At 42.5% G+C, this 19,361-nt stretch overlaps 3 protein-coding genes and 1 long non-coding RNA gene across 4 annotated transcripts; 2 read left to right on the plus strand and 2 right to left on the minus strand.

The window, feature by feature from the left end:
• Positions 1-1,022: 1,022 nt before the first annotated feature.
• Positions 1,023-12,408, minus strand: LOC135341306 (ATP-dependent DNA helicase Q4-like). The gene is made up of 14 exons (XM_064537823.1): positions 12,264-12,408; positions 12,108-12,189; positions 11,940-11,973; positions 11,512-11,858; positions 9,543-11,463; positions 9,222-9,314; positions 8,373-8,581; positions 5,190-5,396; positions 4,825-5,001; positions 3,968-4,459; positions 3,501-3,622; positions 3,121-3,202; positions 2,507-2,726; positions 1,023-1,812 (listed from the first exon to the last, which is right to left on the minus strand). The coding sequence occupies exons 1-14, from the start codon at positions 12,284-12,286 to the stop codon at positions 1,103-1,105; spliced, it is 4,719 nt and encodes a 1,572-aa protein (XP_064393893.1). The 5' UTR covers positions 12,287-12,408; the 3' UTR covers positions 1,023-1,102.
• Positions 12,409-12,418: 10 nt separating this feature from the next.
• On the plus strand, positions 12,419-16,359 carry LOC135341309 (nudC domain-containing protein 1-like). Its single transcript, XM_064537827.1, has 6 exons — positions 12,419-12,670; positions 13,734-13,901; positions 14,166-14,842; positions 15,231-15,342; positions 15,517-15,642; positions 15,823-16,359. Exons 1-6 carry the CDS (start codon positions 12,419-12,421, stop codon positions 16,240-16,242), a joined length of 1,755 nt encoding a protein of 584 aa, XP_064393897.1. The 3' UTR covers positions 16,243-16,359.
• On the minus strand, positions 16,278-18,321 carry LOC135341313 (PRELI domain containing protein 3A-like). The gene is made up of 6 exons (XM_064537833.1): positions 18,171-18,321; positions 17,904-18,090; positions 17,598-17,684; positions 17,470-17,540; positions 16,936-17,038; positions 16,278-16,509 (listed from the first exon to the last, which is right to left on the minus strand). The coding sequence occupies exons 1-6, from the start codon at positions 18,230-18,232 to the stop codon at positions 16,456-16,458; spliced, it is 564 nt and encodes a 187-aa protein (XP_064393903.1). The 5' UTR covers positions 18,233-18,321; the 3' UTR covers positions 16,278-16,455.
• Positions 18,322-18,366: 45 nt separating this feature from the next.
• LOC135341314 (uncharacterized) lies at positions 18,367-18,829 on the plus strand. The gene is made up of 2 exons (XR_010396550.1): positions 18,367-18,507; positions 18,627-18,829. It is a non-coding gene; the product is annotated as an uncharacterized LOC135341314 (long non-coding RNA).
• Positions 18,830-19,361: the final 532 nt, after the last annotated feature.

A 19,361-nucleotide genomic window follows, 5' to 3' on the forward strand; every position in this document is an offset into this window, starting at 1 on the left:
GGTTAAGTGGCAATGGAGTGCTTTGCTCTTCAAAAGCATCTTCATTGTTTTGGTGGACTTGAGTGTATTCAGCCTCTGAGTTTCTGCTATCTGTCGTCCATAGTCCAGGTCGCTGGTAAAACGGCCAAAGTGCCAAAATGCAGGCCATTGCAATGAATGAAATAAGACTACCACTGAATGCTTTAGTATCAACACTGAGAGTAATCAATTTGTCAAAAAAAAGTCGACCGATGTAAAAACAGTACAAAGATATCATGTACACAGCAGCTATTCCTATTGTAGGACTTGCACTTCCCCATGATCCAGCATGAGCTACAACAAAGCCGATAGCAAAAATTCCAAATATGTCATACAACACACCAGTCTCACCAACATTTACTGTGCCAGCAGTAACCAATATCCACCCAACAGTCCACAGTAGTACTGGCAGAATGACTAACTTTCTAGCAAGTCCTTGAAACAAGCGGTTATGGGGTATTTGATAAACTTCTTCGGGTTGAAAATCCTTGTATAAAGTGGAAACTATCAAGTCAATACACAAGCAGTGAGCACAAATACCACCACCAATCCAGCTGAAGATTACTGAAGCTACTGAAAATGGTTGAACGACTAGAGCATAACCAAGAGACAAAAGTACAGGTACGGTTACAAAAGCTGAGATGGATCCGAACACAGAACTGGCTTTTCTTGATAAACCAGCATAAAACAGCTTTAGTGAGAATAACATAAGTCCACATAACACAAATAAGATTCTAGGTATGAGGTCTAGTTTAATATAGGCATCTGGCATAGTGTAGGAGACCTCTCCAACGATAAGTCCGATCAAATACAGCAACCATCCAAGCAGAAACACAAACATGATGGACACTGTAAATCTTCTCTCAAATCCATAAAAGTAACTCATCTTCTTTGGCAGTAGGGTAGGTGACTCTACGGTCCAGTTGAATGATGCTGCCAGAGCTTGTTGCAGAAGTAGATACGCCCCCCTCTGGAGTACGGATTTTTGCGCATGCGCTGTAACATTTAAAGACTTCACAAACAAAATAATATTCATGCACTCCTGACACATAATTATATACAGAACATTCATACATTTCAGCTATCATCTGAATTTCAACACTTCTTTTGTAGCCAGTTGACACAGTAGATTAAAGTCTACGTCCATATGCCTTCTCCAAAACCTCTTTTGACCTCCCCACACCACCGCTTCGAACAATGGACTAGCAATGCCATGAAAGATCCTTGCAATAGCTCTACCAGTGAACTGCTGATCGCTGTGAATTGATATTAGAGAGTGTATATCATCACACACCCTACGCTCGCGTTCAGGAGTGAGGGTACTGTGAGAGTGCAGTACAGATATGTTCATTTCCTGAAGGTGTGCTGAATTGAGGCCGCTTTCACTAAAATATCGCTTGATCATCTTATTCAAAGTGTCCAATCTGATAGCAGTTTCTTGCTCGTTTTCGAAACACTCTTCGTGAGTTTGACCCGTAACAGAGTGCAACACAGCGTGGAAGAGATGCAGTTTCTCAACGTCTCTTTCTTCTTGCATCTTAACTTTTGTATAGAGAAAATCGCACACTAAGTCTTTCTCATCTGGCCTTAAATCACCGGGAGCTCGAAGGTGAAAGGAAAGGTTTCCAAACTCGACAAGAACGGTGCTAGCTTTAGTGTTGGGTCCTCCCGTACCACGATCATTGTGAGAGAGGCCACTAAGTTCAGAGCGGACAATGGATGTTTCCCAGCCCATGGAGTCAGCCACCTCAACCAATGAGAACTCGATACTGCTGCTCTGCGTCAAGTCCGTCCCTGTAGGGGGGGGAGGGTGCATGGCATGGGTAGGAATAATGAGTCTAAGCTTTCCAACGAAAGTAATGCTTTTGAGAAATTCTTTATTACATTGGAAATATTATCTTAATAAGAATGAGAAATGTGTGTGATGTATCATGTATACAGCAAAGATACATGCAGGAAAAATTTAATACTTACGGTACTATATTTTCGCGGATTTTATTTTAGAGGATAGAGGTTCAAATGACCACACCCCTACAGTAGCAATACAGAGGAGGTACAACGCGAGTCATAGTCATGAACCCCACATTCCTTATTATATCCGGGTCAAAGTTCAATAGCACACACTCATGGCAATTTCAGGAATCCCTCCTGGAGATTCTGAAGCTAAAACGATGGTTGATTAAGGGTTGATTAAGCTAATAGCTATAATCTAGTCTGTGCACGAAAGTATAAATGCCCAGTACTTGTATTTGGCAGGTAACACGCAATTGAACTTTGACCTGGACATAAGGAATGTGGGCCTTGAACACTATCTGCGACTCACGGACGTTGTACATATCTCCTCTGGTTTCAATACCGCAAGTAAACTATTTTCAAGGCACTATATTTTCGAGGTTTAAGGTCGATCTGCGAAAACCGCGAAAATATAGTGCCTCAAAAATAACCAGCTACATGTATACGGGTATCATGTATGCACGTCCCAGCTCACCTCTCTCCCCGAGTCTTGCAGTGGCAGCGGCCACAGCTGGCACTTTACTAGCCAGTGCCCTCAGTTGCCTAGCACCGTTGTAGCAATTGAGTTTGCAGGTATCGTTAAGAGGATTCATGACTTCAAGCCAGTCCTCTAGCTCCAGGTAACACAACAGTGTGGAGACACACTCCTCCTTCACATCCAGGCTCGTAACCATAGCGTCAATAGGGAATGCCACCTATAGACAGAGAATGGAAAGAGTAAATAAAATCCATCCTTTCCTTTTACTATAGTCGGTAAATGAGACACGGTGCGGAGATGATGGAGCATACAGACTTACGTATCACAATGCTGCTCAGCTCTTCACAAAGGCTAATGTGTTAATGGATATACTGTACTGTAATATACGTATATAGCGGGTAATTTTTTTCAGAGGGAAAAAAATCTCTGAGCACGAATATTTTACCCACGAACAAAACGATCATTGATCACCTTTACCTGCAGTGCACACGCAGCCACAAAAATATAATCCACACGAACTGACTAAATTGCTCAACCACGAATGTGTTGACCCCCGAAAATTACCCGCTATACGATAGTCTCTATAGTAAGTGCTACGCAAGTACTGTTACCTCGTGTCCATTGCACCATCGAGGTCGGGATATCTTGGGAGGAGAGGCACATTCTGACTGACTGGGCAATGAACCTTCATCACTGTTTGGAAGAAAATATCCTGATTTTACAAACAATTTAGTAGACTCTTAATTGCTTAATAAGCTATAAATTATCATGGCCACAGGGTGGAGGAAACAGGTGCACAGAAGTTACATCATAGAACGCGCAAGAGCTACAGTCTTATACCATATCTAATTATAGCTGCTTATTAATACAGCAAACTACTGGCTGCTCAACTCTCGAGCCTCCCACCCCTCCCCCCCCCAGTCAGGAGGGTTCCTTTTTAGTCAGATCGCTAAGGTATAATTATTACAAGCACAGCTAATATAGTACACACCTTTTCCTCTTAACCTGCTCACACTGACAGGAAGGGAAAACTCTGCCTACCAGCTGTTTGATGCAGTAGCGCTCTACTGTATTACTGTAGGCATGACGACGAAGCTCAGACAGATCACCACCCTAAATATTAGGAGGAAAAATATATAATTATAACTTGAAGCAGATATACTACTGTCCCCACTAATTCGCATTCTAAATATTTGTCCAGCTCTGTAGAACCTATTGCGCACTAATAAATAGCAATATTTCCACCATACGAAAATAACCTTAATAATTATGGTACCATTTTCAGAATCAACTGCTGGGGGATTGCAGTAAGCGATTGCAGTAAGAAGATTTACAGATCTCCCGATACACATGCATGTACATGAACCGTAGAAAGTACAATACAGCAGCATACTCTTTGTCAAGGGGGTAATAAAATAAGTATATAGGCTGAACAAGACACCACCACCATGCACTCACCATCTTATCAATAAAGACGTGACAATAAGCAGGGAGTCCATCGCGACCAGCTCTCCCGATCTCCTGCACAAAAGACTCGAAGCTCTTGGGCAAGTTGTAGTGAATGATCGCTCGGACATCTGACTTGTTTAGACCCATTCCAAAAGCAACCGTTGCCACGACAATTCGAAGCCGTCCAGACATGAAATCCGATTGTACTTTTCTCCGACGAGACGCCTGCAACCCAGCATGGTAGCACTCAGCACTCCAGTTAATCTTTTGCCGTTTACTGCCTTTCTTTGAACTTGTAAGATTTTTTCTTTTTCGACTTTTTGGAATAGGTACAGTTTCTTCTTCAACATCACGTTCCATCCCAGTCTCAGAACTTGGAACGGCAGTGAGACATGTTCTGAGCAGCTGTGCCACTCTCTCCGTCTCCTGTTGACGGGTGCAGTAGATGATGATCGACTCACAGAACTTGAATGTGGAGTTTTGGAGTAGCTCAACTAAAGCCTGTATGAGGAACAATACTGTAACAGTAGAAATTGTAATAGTGGTTGCTGTATTAAAATGCCTCCTATACAAAGACAACTCACACAATAAAGTACACCTCTCCAACAGAGATTTTCTGTTGTATCACGTGCAGCAGGTTATTTTTGGGGCACTAAATTTTCGCAGATTGCTCGAACTAAAAATTTCACGGAAGAGGTCCAAATGACCACACCCTTATAATAGAGGTCTTTTTCGAGGGATAAAATGTTAAAAGTTTGCAACAAAAATTTAGTGCCTCAAAAATAACGCTCTATCAGTAGTAACCGTTTTGAACGTGAAACTATACATGTATTATTCTGTTCACCTGTGCTTATTATTCTGTTCACCTGATCTCTGTCCTGGTCACATGACACTGATACATGAAGATTGTCCGGGAGGGTGGGTCCACGAATGATATTCTCCTGTACTATGCCGAGGTTTGTTGCCACGGACACAGCTGTCTGATGAGTGGCAGTGGCAGTGAGGGCCAGAATACAGTACACACCCAGTTGCTCTCTGAGCACCTGCAGGAGGAGTACAGCATTACAATAGTATAGTGTAGAAGCATTCAGTGTCACTCAGACAACACAATACTAACAGCACAAACATAATCATCATTAAAATATTACTCTCAAGCAAATTTTTATTTGGTAGAACTTAAACATCAAATTTTGTACAGCGCATGTAGCATTTATTTTACACACATCTTCACCTTGTATATTCTGAGGTAGGAGGGTCTGAAATTGTGGCTCCACTCAGACACACAGTGAGCCTCATCAATACAAGCAAAAGCCACTGGAGGTAGCTGGCTCAGGGACAGTCCCCCACCCCATGACTTGCTCCATAGAGCCCCGCCCACCAGGGCCTCAGGGGACAGTAGTAGCACATTGAGTCTACCCTCTACAGCATCTTTAAGAACCTGGGAGAATGGGAGGATCAATAAAACAAAGAAAATTGCTACATATATATTTTTTATGGAGGTGCTCAAATAAAATCACACACATTTTGTATGCGACTGTACATACCGTCAGGAGTGTATGAATACACTCCTGATACCGTATAGAGGGTAATTTTCGTGGGACAAAATATTCGTGGTTTTAGCCCGCGAATGAAGCGACCTTGCCTACTTTACCTGCAGTGCAAGCAGCAACCACGAAAATAATATCCACGAAATGACTAAATACTGCTCAACCACGAATATTTTGTCCCCCGAAAATTACCCGCTATACGGTACATGCATGCTTTAATGACTCTTTCAGCGAGTTTTACATGCAGCTTTTGCAAACTTGACATTTCCAATTTTTTTTCGTGAGCACTAAGAACAAAATCAACTTGTTATGCACAGTTATAATTTCATGCAGTGTACGTAAAGCTACATGGTACAATTCGAAGAAAGTGATGTATGAACCTTAATATATAAATGTGTATTATATCCCGTTGCTACGTTGTTGCCAAGTGCAATATGAAGCATATTGCACTGCTGAAAGTCATATTGCACTGACCGCAAAGTCATATTGCACTGACCGCAAAACGCCCCTCTGGCAATTAGACAGACAATTAAATTAAAATTAAATTAATACGCATGAGAAATAACAAGTATCAAAGTATGTCCAGCCATGCAGGAATGAATGTTCAGCACTGCTGGAGTTTCTTCTTGCAACCGTGCAGGTTTTAAAATTGTCCAAGATTTATTTTGTGGAAGATTCTGTGTTCCTAGATCGACCTAGTCCTCGACATCGTGATGCATGTCAATTCTGCTTCACCGTAGCACTCATAAGAAGTGGCTCTTTTTGCTGGGGGCATGAGCTGTTTTGCAGCAGTGTAGAAGCGAGCTTTCTTGGCTTGGTTATGAGGCCGAGCGTAGACCAGCAGCTAGTATTCACTGAGTAGTGGGGTGGGGCTGTTTCTTTGCAGCAGTAAGTGGGGCGGGGCTGTTTTGCAGCACCAGAAGTGGGGTGGGGCTGTTTTGCAGATTTCAGTTAAAACTCCAACAATTTTGTGTCAAGCCATTCGTCGGTCATGCCAATCTTATACGCTGCAGATACTGGCGTCTAGAAGAGAGAAGAGATGGAGCTGTGTCTAGAGTTGTCTCTGTCTTTTTTTGTGCTGTTTATATTGTGTTACTAGGACAGTGTTATGTTGCTATGCCCTCGGGATATAAACTAGTTATAACACGTGCACTCGGGCTGCATGGCATATATTGCACTCAGCCCTCGTGCTTCAGTGCAATATATTCCATACATCCCTCGTGCCCGTGTTATAACTATAACATATTTTTTAGGGGACTACCCCAAGACCCCCTTGCAGGCGCACTTTAATATGTGTGCACATGCGTATCAGCTCCCCTTCTACTATCCATGCTCTCTAAGTGATAACTCTCTTCCCACGCCACTGCTGTCACTGCTGTCAATAATTATGTTCACATTTCAAATTGCTAGTTATTTTTCTGTGCGATATGAGATAGACCAAGTACACACCTCAGCTCTGGTACATCATTCTCCATCTCACATCTGTGGAGTATAGGCCTTATTACTGCAACCCTGTATAGCTATAGTTGTTGTGTTAGTACACTGGCCAATTTGATTTGATACTGCAAATTAGTAAAAATGCATGTAGTCCATGTTTACATTGTGGGTTTACATTGTGGTTTACCCATTTGTGTGTGTGTGTTGCAAGGTGCTTAAAACTGTTGGTCTATACAGAGATAAAGGAATAGAGGGATTGGCAACGGAAGTAACTCATGTGATCATTTCACATTGGTGTGTACAAACCTATCCTTGATGGGAAATATTTCCCAGCACAACGCCCGCGAAATGAAGTAATATCACTTTTACTTAGCTAAATAGTCTCTTGACACCTTATTATTGCGTATAATAAGGCTACACGTGTCCTGTGCTTTATTTAAAGTGAGGTCTAAGCGTGCAAGAATTGACTGTGCTGCTCTAGAGCTGGTCTGTGCCCCTTTTAAGAAGCACTGCCGTAGCCATATGCTATTTTGCCTACAGATCTGGCTGCATATTATTATAGCAGGTTATTTTCGTATGGTGGAAATTTTCGTATTGCACGAAAATTAAAACTACAAAATTATTCTACCGCAATAGATTCAACGTTACTATCCTGTAAATACGAATGGGTAGTCTGTACGAAAATTTGCACCAACGAAAATTACCCGCTATACAGTAGCTATAAATGGAGGCTACAAAAGATGAAAAAAGTCGATGACGTAGTGCATCACGGATATTAACATTTTTTAGACCGTTGCCAATCCCAGTCTATATATAAGAGTATAATTGTAAGAGAAGAGTGTCGAACTACCGATACCTCTACACAAAAACTGTGCACAAAGTAACATGACTCGCACGTGATGAAGTATTGTAATCTCCTAGTAAATGTTAACCGTGACGTTTTAGGGTGTGGTAATTCAACAATGACATCTGATACTAGCTAGTCGTTCGTATTCAACGTTCAGAGCTGTTCACTGCACACTGATAGGAGACGATTTCTTCACAAAAATCATTTAAATAGAGACAATAGTCAGGTTGATTTTCTCCACTTGCATTCTTTACTCATGCATTGTACAAATTCTGTGCATTGCGTAATGTTTGCGCAAACATCATCAATTGCGAGTTGCTCCTCTAAAAGCATTTTGTTGCATACATTTTGTGGGTTGACACTTACCGAAAACACTCCCAGGCCACGCCTTCAATCTTTGCACGTTATAGCAGATCATTTTAAAATTTTCGTGTAGCCCATGAAAACAATGAAATTAAGCCCCTCGCGCTATACAGTATTTATTTGACTAGCATATTATTATGGTTGCAAATGGAATGTTCCCTTTGATCTTAAATGTACAAACAGCTAGGATACATTATTACAAACTACATAGCTCCTCCACCTTTTCCCTCTGTGGTCTTGTTTGGCTGGTGTGCAGACAGCCTCCCTTGAGTCCATCAGGGAAGTGCTGCACCTGGTCCTCCATGAGGGACACCAGGGGAGAGATGATCAGAGCCAGACAGCTGCTCGCCTGACAGTATAGGTAGGCTGGCAGCTGGTAACACAGAGACTTGCCAGAACCAGTCGAGTTGATTAGGAGGGTAGACACTCCTGTGACAAAGTAACAACTCCTATCAATAATTAAGATGTAAAAGCCATTCTCTCATGTCTGTAAGAACTAAGTAAGAAGGTATTTGTAGACGCTGTAGCAAAAACAACTTTCTACCCATGCGTGTGCAGCGTGCATGGGTAGAGTGATTGGTGTGTGTGTGTGTGTGTGTGTGTGTGTGTGTGTGTGTGTGTGTGCGCGTGTGCGTGTGTGTGTGGACACAAAATGAGCTGTTTGAGCGAACTAGACACTTCCATAGACTGCTTTAACTGCTAATGAGACAGTTGAAAAATTATAGGCTACTTGCTAGGCGATCTTATAGATCGAGTCACGAATATTCCCGTAATAACTATGTTTATAAATAAGGTCTTTACAAGTAAATGTATCCGTTTTGCCGCTGTGCGCGTGCAATGAAGCTCAATGCATGAGGTGATGCATCTTTTTTATAATGACCTTATGTACTTTCAGGAACACCAGGTCAACAACAAGTAAGATGTGGCCTATGAATGTGTTGATGAAGTATATGCTATGGAGGCTTTGAGGCACGGCAGTATTACAGAGGGTAGCATGCCTATAAGGTAACCATAATAATTGGTGGGACATTTGTACATGTGAAGGTGCATCACACACGCACGTGCCCACCTGACAACACTCTCATGACCGCCTCCTCTTGACCAGATCTGAATGAATTGTAGCCAAACTTCCTCAGAACGGAGTACACAGACTTGGGAGTGGCTATAGGGCAGTAAAATAATGGCTGAAATTGTTATTACACTCTGTATACAACTCAAAAATTAGGCTCACAACAGAGAAAAAAGAGATGTGGAATACAACACATAATAATTATTGTACAGTCAGGGTACCGATTCTAAAATGTTTTTAACTACACATAATGCATGTAATTACAAAAGTGTACGTACAATACATGTATAATGTATACACATGTACATTCTACTAGCTCACCTGTGATCTTTCCATCCTCTGTGGTGAACAGTGGTTCCACTGAGCGTGAACAGGGGGTGGTCCGGCTATAAGAGGGGGGCGGAGGAATGAAACTACTCTCCGTCGTATTGCCTCCATCACCATCATCATCTAACTGTGAGGTTGTGGGTGTTTTAGACCGTTCTTCTTTCGCCGCTGCAAACTTGACTCCACAAGCCATTTTTGCAGCATCTTCCACCGACGGAAATGGACTCTCTTTGGCCAGCTGTTCAAACATAGCACTGTTTATCTCTTCATCACCGGCAGCCATTTTATCCGAGAAACCGACGTCCTCCCCGTCAAATTTGCCGAGGTTTTTTGATCCGACGTTAGAATCACAATTCTTCGCCCAGTGTCCAGGATTCCCACATTTGTAGCACACACTCCTCCCACCTTTCCCCAGACCACTCCCACCCCCACCTCCACCGCCACCGCCACTGCCACCTCCCCCTGCTCGGCTCTTTTGCATCTTCTTCCAAGCAATTCTCTTGTGAGCGGAGCCTGTCAATCCTTTTTTGTTGCGAGAGAACCTCTTCACTTTGATGTTGATACGAACAAAATTCTCGCTTACAGCAGTAGATAGGCCGGTCTTAACGGAACTATTCTTCTTGAGTGTGGGTGTGCTAGTGTCTTTGGTGCCAGTACACTCTGAACTGTCATCAATTGATGGGCTTGGAATGTTCTTACTCTGTGAATCTTCAGCTTCAGCTGTTTCCATACGCTCAATTTCAGCGACTTCAGCTTCGGAAAATTCTGAATCAAAAAACTCAAAATCTTTAGGAGGATCTGGAGTAGTAGCTAGTGACCCTGTCTGACTTCGACTCTCGTTAAGTTTCTGACAAGCAATCTCCTTTTCAGTTTTGGATTGATTAATGGTATTCATGGTAGGATCACCAGTAACATTGGTTACAGGAGGAGATGGGAAGCGTTGCTTGGCAGCGTTTTTCACAGATGGTTGCTTTTTCTCATGACGTAAGAAGCTACTAGAATTTAATTTGCTAACAGTACTTGCGTTGTCTCGATTAAATGTCCATTGTTTGGGTTTGCTAACTTTACGTTCAGTTTTTACAGAATGGCTGGTTGTCTTGGTAATGCCATGGTGATGCGACTCTAACCTGCCCAGAACAGAGCGGCTTACTGTAGAGGAGAGTGTATTCTGAATGGCAATCGTCTTTTTAACATTAGACTCCAGCTCAGAAGTGCATTGATCGGTAGCAGTGCCTCCGAGTGACGAATGAGTATGAGTATCAGCCGTACTACTGCTATTAATTGGTGAAGACCCTGCTTTCATTATCGATGAAGATCCAGCTTGGATGTCAGTAGAGGGCCCAGGTTTGTTAGAATAAGTCGAGTGAGTTGGTTCGAGTAACCTAGCCTCAGAAAGCTCATCCCACTTCTGGACACTAATGACAGGGTCATCCTCGTCATTGCTGTCACTGTAGCCACTCCCTCCGTCACCACTCCACGTTCCAAAGTCATCGTCAATACTGATTGATTGCCCATAGTGATTCAAGTGAGGAGAAGCTGGTAACTCCCAATCCTCCAAAAATTCTGCCATGCTGTGTTCCTTAAATGTTTTTGGTGAGTCTAGCTCTTTCAATTGTACATTTTGTGCTTCTTCACGACTAATGCTAGCATCGTCTTTCTTGGAATCTGATATCTCAATTTCTGGTTTACATCTTCCAAGCCACTGTGACGAGATTCGTGAGGTGTGTTTCTGTCTACTAGCCCTGTTTCCAGTTTTCTGAGTCAACAGTATGTTCTGACACTCCCCAGACACAAGGGACCGATGTGCTTCTTTAGAGGTGGACTTAAAGACAGTTCTATGGGTCATATTCAATTCTAGTGAGAGCGACTTTAGTTCGTTTTCCAGCTCAGAACATTTACGGGTGTCCAGAGGTTCCTGTATATAATATAAATGATGAATGCACTTAAACATCGATTTCCTTACCATGATAATGTCTTTTTCATCTTTGTTTGCGACACCATTTTTTGAAGAGACATCCTTTCCCGTACTCTCATCCCCCACACCTCCACTGGTCGCAGGATCACCGTTGTTATTGGTAACAGTCACATATCCCTTCCCCTTGGTCCAGCGTCTCAATTTCCACACTGGCTTCCTCTGCTCACCGCTAGGTGCATTTTCATCCTCCTTCACTTTGACGGGCTTGTTCAGGGTTCGACCAAACACCTCTTCATCACCAGTGGGCACGGGAAATGAGGGCGGAGCTACTTCATTTAATGCGCCATCAATGTGTGAGGGGTGGGATTTCAAGTGGCGATACTGTCGATAAGCATCTGCAACAAATACAATTGTCCACGTAAGTACTGTGAAATATGCATGCATTTTGGCTAGCAAGGAATGCAATGATCCCTCACCTTGAATTTCTGCAGGGCTGTTCTCGATGTCAGTCTATAAAAGGTATAGCGTTAACTTAGATTACTCGTAAGAGCATACATTACACACCTACATACACCCTAATCAGTTCGCCAAAAATTCTAAAAGCTCAAAATACATTTCAAAGACCACTCCTCAAGTTGCCTCACCTTTGACGGTTTCCGACTGTGTTTTCTTTCAAACATGGACTCCCAACCCTTGAGCTCCTTCTTCAAAGATTGCAACATCCTCCTAGAGAAGTGTGGACCATTAGTACATATAGATCTACACTCCATTGTGCTTTGTACTGATTAGCTATGTGTTACCTTTCTCCATTAGTAGACTCCATATCATTTCACAGTTAAGTACGTTCAGCTAAAGCCCTTTGAATTCTCAGGTCCAAAGGAGAAAGGGGGACCAGCCACGCCTCTTCTTCTCTTCTGACCACCACGTGGAGTAACTTTTTGCCAGCTAAAAGAACATGGCTTTCAAGCCAAATAGAGATCTCCTGAATGTGAACTTTGAAGGCTACAAGTTGTCCCTATCTCCCATTACATGCTTGAGCTGTGCCATCCAAGGAGAGGTGCATGCAGCCACTCTAAAGGAGGGTGCCTTCTCCTACCATCATGTGAGAGCATTCTCCCTGCATAACCACCTCACTCCTGATCCATACGATGAGAGCAGTGTCTACTGGTGCAACAAAGATGGGAGCATACAGAGGGGAACCTATGCGGTGAGATCGCACACATGATGTACTGACTGAAGTATCGTGATATATAAAACAAGCCATTTAGTTTCATTGCCCGTGCGCTCTTAATTCCAGCCTACCGTGCCTTCGAATTTTATTGCTGACTGTACAAGATTTTGTCACGTAACTATAGTACCATACCATGATTGATGTAATCGCATGTTGTCCTATTATTCACTGTGATTACTGCAGTGATTAATCGCATATCAGTAATTGCACGTCGTCATTAACGACGTGCAATTACTGCCTTGACGACCGCACATTCGAATAACGGCCACGGCTAATTTTTTCACTGAAACTGCAGCTAAAAATGTCCTTAAAACTGCATCACACACGATTATAGTATGGCTACTCGTGCAATAAGGGATTAATAGCACTCATAACAAGCACTGGCAAGGTTAATAGCACTCGGCTACACCTCGTGCAATTAGTATCCTTGCCATCTTATTACTCGTGCTATTAATCCCATATTGCACTCTTAGCCATACTATTAATTACAGCGCCACGTCAGCATCAGCATAACTTTTGAGGCCCTAAAAGAAGCGCCTACCGTTGCTGTAATTATTTTTTCTGGCGCTTATAAACTTGTTTGAGACACCAAGACCATGCATAATCCTGCATCTTTCACTTCCTTCACACTACGGCAGTTGTCTGACCCATAGCTACAGTCAATGAATGTTGTTCACGAGTCACTCAGCTCTCAACGGTGCAGCTAGCTAGCAGTGAAACTGAGCTAGACCACGCCCATTTTCTCTAAAATGTGTATACTAGCTGTAGAACATAAGCGCTACCATAATTTTGGCGCCAGTTGGACTGAACGCAATTTTTGTGTTCTAAAAGATGCGCCACTCAGAAAGTGGAATTAATTGTTCCTCACCTCAAATATGATACTGAACTGAACCATTGATTACGTTTCTGAATTTCCGCAGTATACTCCAATTCATTATTTAGGAGACAAGTATAACTCAATTTAAGTGTTCCAATAACCAACCCTAAAATAATGGGCCATCGCTTTACCTACATGTGGATACACCCTCGACCCCTACAGGGGACCACCAGTGCTGAACTGACAGTGAAGCTGGTATACAGTGGAGATAGTGTTCCCGATATCTGCAACAACCTGTCTCTTGTACTTGTGAGTCCACAGCTGGCGCTGCACTCGTCTGGACGAGAGATGAGTCTACTGCACACTGGCAGGAGAGAGGAAGGACGCAAGGTACATGTACAGTGGTACTACTAGTTGGATATCGCGTATCATTCTACTAAAATGTCGTGCATTCCTATAAAAACCCGTTGGTAACATTGTCATTGCGGCATCCTAAAGTAGTAATCATCCTAACACCAGATTGTCGTTGTAACTGAGATCAAATTTTCTACGTTGCAAATAATTAATTATATATACTTATTGAAAGAGATCATCTTTGTACAGAAGTTGCATGCATACCTTTCCCCACTACATTATAATAATTATCTTCTACAGTGGGAGCTGATCAAGACCTACACACTTTCCGAGAGCTCTTCTGTTTCGATCACACGAGCGACCATCACTGATGACTCATCAATACAACTGCTCATTACCGAGCTGCAGATTCCGTCCTCAACTACAGCTAGTGATGAAAGGGTTAAGGATAATATTGTAAAGTGCACATGGTACAAGATAAAGTTCAAATCCTCCATCGAGACCATCCAACATTCAGCAGCTATAGTACGAGACTCACTCGAATCCATCACAGAAATCACATCCTTTCACTCTAAATCTCTTCCACTCTACACAGCGTTTCAATCCCACCCCACACACAGCACACAATACCTCCTCTTCATGAGTGAAACCACACCCACTCTGCCCTCGAAAACCACACCAAAGGATTGCGACATCCACCCTTCAGCGAGCCCACCCCCCGCCGAAGACGCAAACGTTGACACACAATCTCACTTTGGACTCGGTTACAGCACTGACAAGTACGAGTGGTCTCAAACAGACTCTGAAGTGGTAGTGAGGTTTGAAGTACCTAAGGGAGTGACAAAGAGAGAGATTTACTGCGTAATATCTCGGCAGGAGCTTGTTGTCGGGTTGACGGATGGTACCACGTTCTTGAGGGGGGAGCTCCATGACATCATTGATACTGAGGGAAGCACTTGGACAATCGAGAATGGCACGTGAGTTTGGATATTACCCATGTACGCTTTGGAGTTTCGTAAACTGAATGATTATAAGTGGCCCTGCCTTGTTCATTACATAACCTCTAATCAGAACTAAAAATGTTCATGGTTAAATGTAAATTAAATAGCTTTGTTGATGAGCCAAGTGAGAATTGGGTGTATACGGTGCTACCATAACCTGAGTCAATTTCAAGCAGCGTTATGATTTTGTGACAAGCCGAAGCTTAGCGATATACATTACTGCCTCTTTTCTCTAAATAAATTTGTGTCGGCCCCTAATGCCGTTAATCTGAGCTTGAAAGATCAAGAATGCATTTAGTTTTGCATTTCTTAATGTATGCTGTTTTTATTAAGCACATGTACTAATGTTTGTATCCACATGCAGGTTGGAGGTGACACTGGACAAGAGTCAGTGTGGGGTTCAATGGCCACGCCTCAAGAGAGGAGAAGAAGGTGTGGTCACCAGGCCAGAGGTCAACAGTGAAAGCTCAGGAAAGGTACAGCATTGTATGTACATGTAGTACGTACTATAGAAACATTTCACCTACCGTCCAAAAATTAGAGAATCTTTTGCTGTACGTACAGTTGTACTGCTAATACAACTCTTGCCCTCAGGGCTACCGTGTACATGCATTTGTTTATCGTTGTGTATGTCTGTTACCACCCTGCAGACGTCTGCCCCACCAGAGGCCAAGAGACCACGTCCCCTTGTGTCATGTGAGCAAGAGGAATGTGACACAGCTGATGAGGAAGCTACACTCTACCTCGTATCACAGGACGGAGCTCTCGTGAACAAAGTGAGTTGTAATTAATATAATTATAAATTGTACACGACTCTTCAACGCACAGTTGTGCGTGCTTTCCTATGTAACTGCTACATGTAAGAACTGCTTACATGTATCTTGCTTTGCAGCAAAGAAATTTGGTACATATATATTTTGTGAATCATTGTTATTGTTTGTGTCTCTCCTCCTCAGGCCTCACTGTCAGGACGCCAGCTAGTCTTCACCGCCCCCTCGCAACCAGACCACGCCCACTACTTCATCACCCGTCACGATGTGGATGCCATTGTCTGGATTCCATCGTCCACGACATTGGAAGAGCCGTCATGGACACACGTGAACACATTCAACGCTCTTGGCTACGTGCAAGCTTCCAAGGAAAACAGAAAATTCACAACTTCTCCTCCTAACCTGAAGTTTGCTGTGATTACTGACTGTACCAGACACATCTTTGTGTACATCCAACCAGAGGAGGGCGTGATGGGTAACAAGGCACGGGAGTTTGTGTATACCCTGAGTGAAAAGATGGATATACTCGGACTGACTGCTTCGAATAGTGGCCTCGTGTTCGTGCTCACTCCTAGGACGCTGTTTGCACTCAAACTGCCTTTATGATTTCATACGCAGCTAATAGTTGGTGTATGACTGTATAACCTTTATAATTATAATTATACAAATCATTTCATTTTGTGTAAACATGTATTTTGAATATAAATAGTTCTGAAAAATTAATTTTATGTGCAGATAGAAAAATGAGCACTCTGGCATTCACGTGAATTCATATATGGACATATTAAAAAGAGAGGGTTAGATCATTATCATGAGTGTCTAGAGGATTTCCTCTGTTATTTTTTCTGCTACCGATACAATTCCTTTTCTGCCCTGCAAACAAGAAGAGATAGTGTTGAAATGTGCACGTTCTAGAATATATAGTGCGAGTACATGTACCAAGGGCTTGCTTTGACTCAATAAGGGACACTGCATTATAAAAATATGAACTGTGCCTCCATGGCCAAATTTACTTTCCTATATCAACCTCTCTACAATAGACAAATGAGGATTAAATTTGTTACGTGTCCTTTAATCGGAGGTTCTCACACTTCATAATTATGATAGCTATTAATTGTGAAGTAAGAACCTCCGATTAAACATGTAGTATAGCCGATTTTTAAACACTCGACAATTATTATGCTCAGCTATAATTTTAGGATCAAATTAACGTCAGAGTAAACCTCAACCATATAACTAAGGGAAGGGCTTAATGAACAGGAAATGCCTCCAGGCTATAAATAATAAGTGTGTGCTCACATTGTCCACTGTGCTCTTGTACTGGCTCAACCATATGCTCTCCAGAAGTCCACCAATAACTGGGATGGTTATGTTGACATTAGCGCTCTGCTTCAATACAGTCCTACAGTGAGAAAATAGAGAGCACAAGTATAAATGTCAGGATTTATGGCCAGGGGGAGACTTCTACTCCTAGAGGAAGTTAAGAAATTACAGGGTTTGAGATTGGTTCTGATGCAATTTCAGCTGACACATGAAGCTATTTGGAAGTAGAAAACAATGTAGAAAGGAATTGAAAATTGCCTATAATTATGTCAACTGCAGGTACACGTATCATCACTCTTTTAACATAGCCTGGCCTGGTTTCTAACATTGCCCTCCCTCTATGCATCCCTGAAAGTGTCTCTATTGAAGAAAACTGTATATTAAGGCGCACTACCACCAAGGAAACCACAATCGGTATTTCAATCAGTGCGTTGGGAGGCTTCAGACGTCTACGGCATACAGAACACCTGTGAATAACTACAGCAGACAAACTCACAATCGGTGACTCACTTATTGCGATCCTCTGGACACACTGAGTACACAAGTGTCTCATCCATGGTGAAGAAATTCTGTTTAGAGATCTAGAAGCAAGAGAGCACATTGTCAAAATACGAAAAAACTGATTGTCAATTTCTTACATTTCTTGCTCGTATAGTGAGAGTTTGTCGGCCCACATCGCACACCGACTGCTCACTGACCGTCACTTCTGGATCAGTACCAGTCATCTGTAGGGGGGAGGGGTCATGGTCTGCCTTAGCTCTAATTTCTTACACCGCAACAACATTCTCTAAGAGCTACATACGTACTAGACCTAACTTTTGCATGTAAAAACTGTTAGAATTATTAGAATTATGAGTATACACCGCATGCAAATCCTGTCACCTACCCATTGGACTGGTACAGAACTAACAACCCCCCTATCCTTAGATACACACGCACATTACCCTAGTAATGAAAGAGGGTATATTCCACCGAGTACAGAACAGTCTACGACTGAGGATACGTGTGCCAACTGCCTCTCCCGGGGCAGCTGTCACGCTACGCTCCAGTGTGTCTAGAGAGTGCACGCTGGATGAGTAGGGATTGGGATACTTGCGATAGGCTGCCTCCACCATACGCTCCCAAGGAAAACTGAAAGGGTGGGATAAAAATGAATATAGAATCTAGATATAGATTTAGCAGTAAACTTTACTGGACCTGAGACAACATACTTGAAGACGTGCACATTGGACCATTCGGTTTGATCCTCTTGCTCATCGCTCTTGCTAGCCATTCTTGTATCCTGAAACTGGTAAAGGGTAGTAATTCAATAAACAATTTTTGTCTGGGAACTGCCAACTGATAAAGGGTCTCATATATGACTCCAATAAACAATTTTTGTCTGGGGAACTGAAAACTGGTAAAGGGTCATAACTCAAATAAAATTAATGGGCTTTAAGATAGAAGGACCTAGAAGAACTAGAAGAAGGTGAACCCAGCGGAGATGCTCCCTCTTTTATCAAGACTACGTGATGTAAGGTTCTCAATGAAATCTGTAGCAGTTGGATGGTAAGTCTACACCACTCTGGTTGAGTAGGCTTTATAGCCAATATAGGTGTCAGCTCGAGTACATATAATTTAATTCATTGTCCTTGTTCGTCTATTATTTCATCTCTCACTCCATGCAGGGTGGTGGTGATTGTAGCAGGTGTGAGCTCGTTCATCTGGTGCAAACGTGACATCGATCGTCGGAGATTGGAGGAGCTGAAAGCAGATCAGAGGGAGAGACGAAGCAGACGACCACTCACAATAGGCAATGCTGGAAGACATTCTTAGCTCATGCATTCACTTCATTTGTCGAGCACATTTGCACCATGGTATATTAAATTGATAGTGATCACTGTGGGACCAATGATATTGATGTACGTATCTAAACTAGATCAGCTATTATCAGCATAATGAACTTGATACTATAGCTGAAGCCACTCTGCGCACTTAAGGCCCGGGTCCAGATTTCAATACCAAAATTTACACTATGTTCATACTCTGCGCACTTAAGGCCCGGGTCCAGATTTCAATACCAAAATTTACACTATATTCGTACTGCTGTATTATTTGCAATATACAGTGTATGCTGCATCAAAATGATCCAAAATGAAGCTCAATGTTTTCTTTTTCCAAAAAACTAATTAGCTTAATTCAATTATGCTAATTAATCCCATAAATGGTGATGACGTCATGCCACTTTCAGAAAGAGAAGTGCAAATACGGCGTTGAAGATGCCAAGATCAAGCTTCAAAAACAAGGCTAGATGAACATCTCATAGCTAGGTACTAGTATCCTTGATGGGAAGAGTAGGAGTTATTGTATTCTTGAGATACACAAAATAGCCTACCTCTAGGGTGGCTGTCAGAGCTAAAGAA

Source organism: Halichondria panicea, chromosome 9 (assembly GCF_963675165.1).
Source record: "Halichondria panicea chromosome 9, odHalPani1.1, whole genome shotgun sequence".
Lineage (NCBI taxonomy): Eukaryota > Metazoa > Porifera > Demospongiae > Suberitida > Halichondriidae > Halichondria > Halichondria panicea.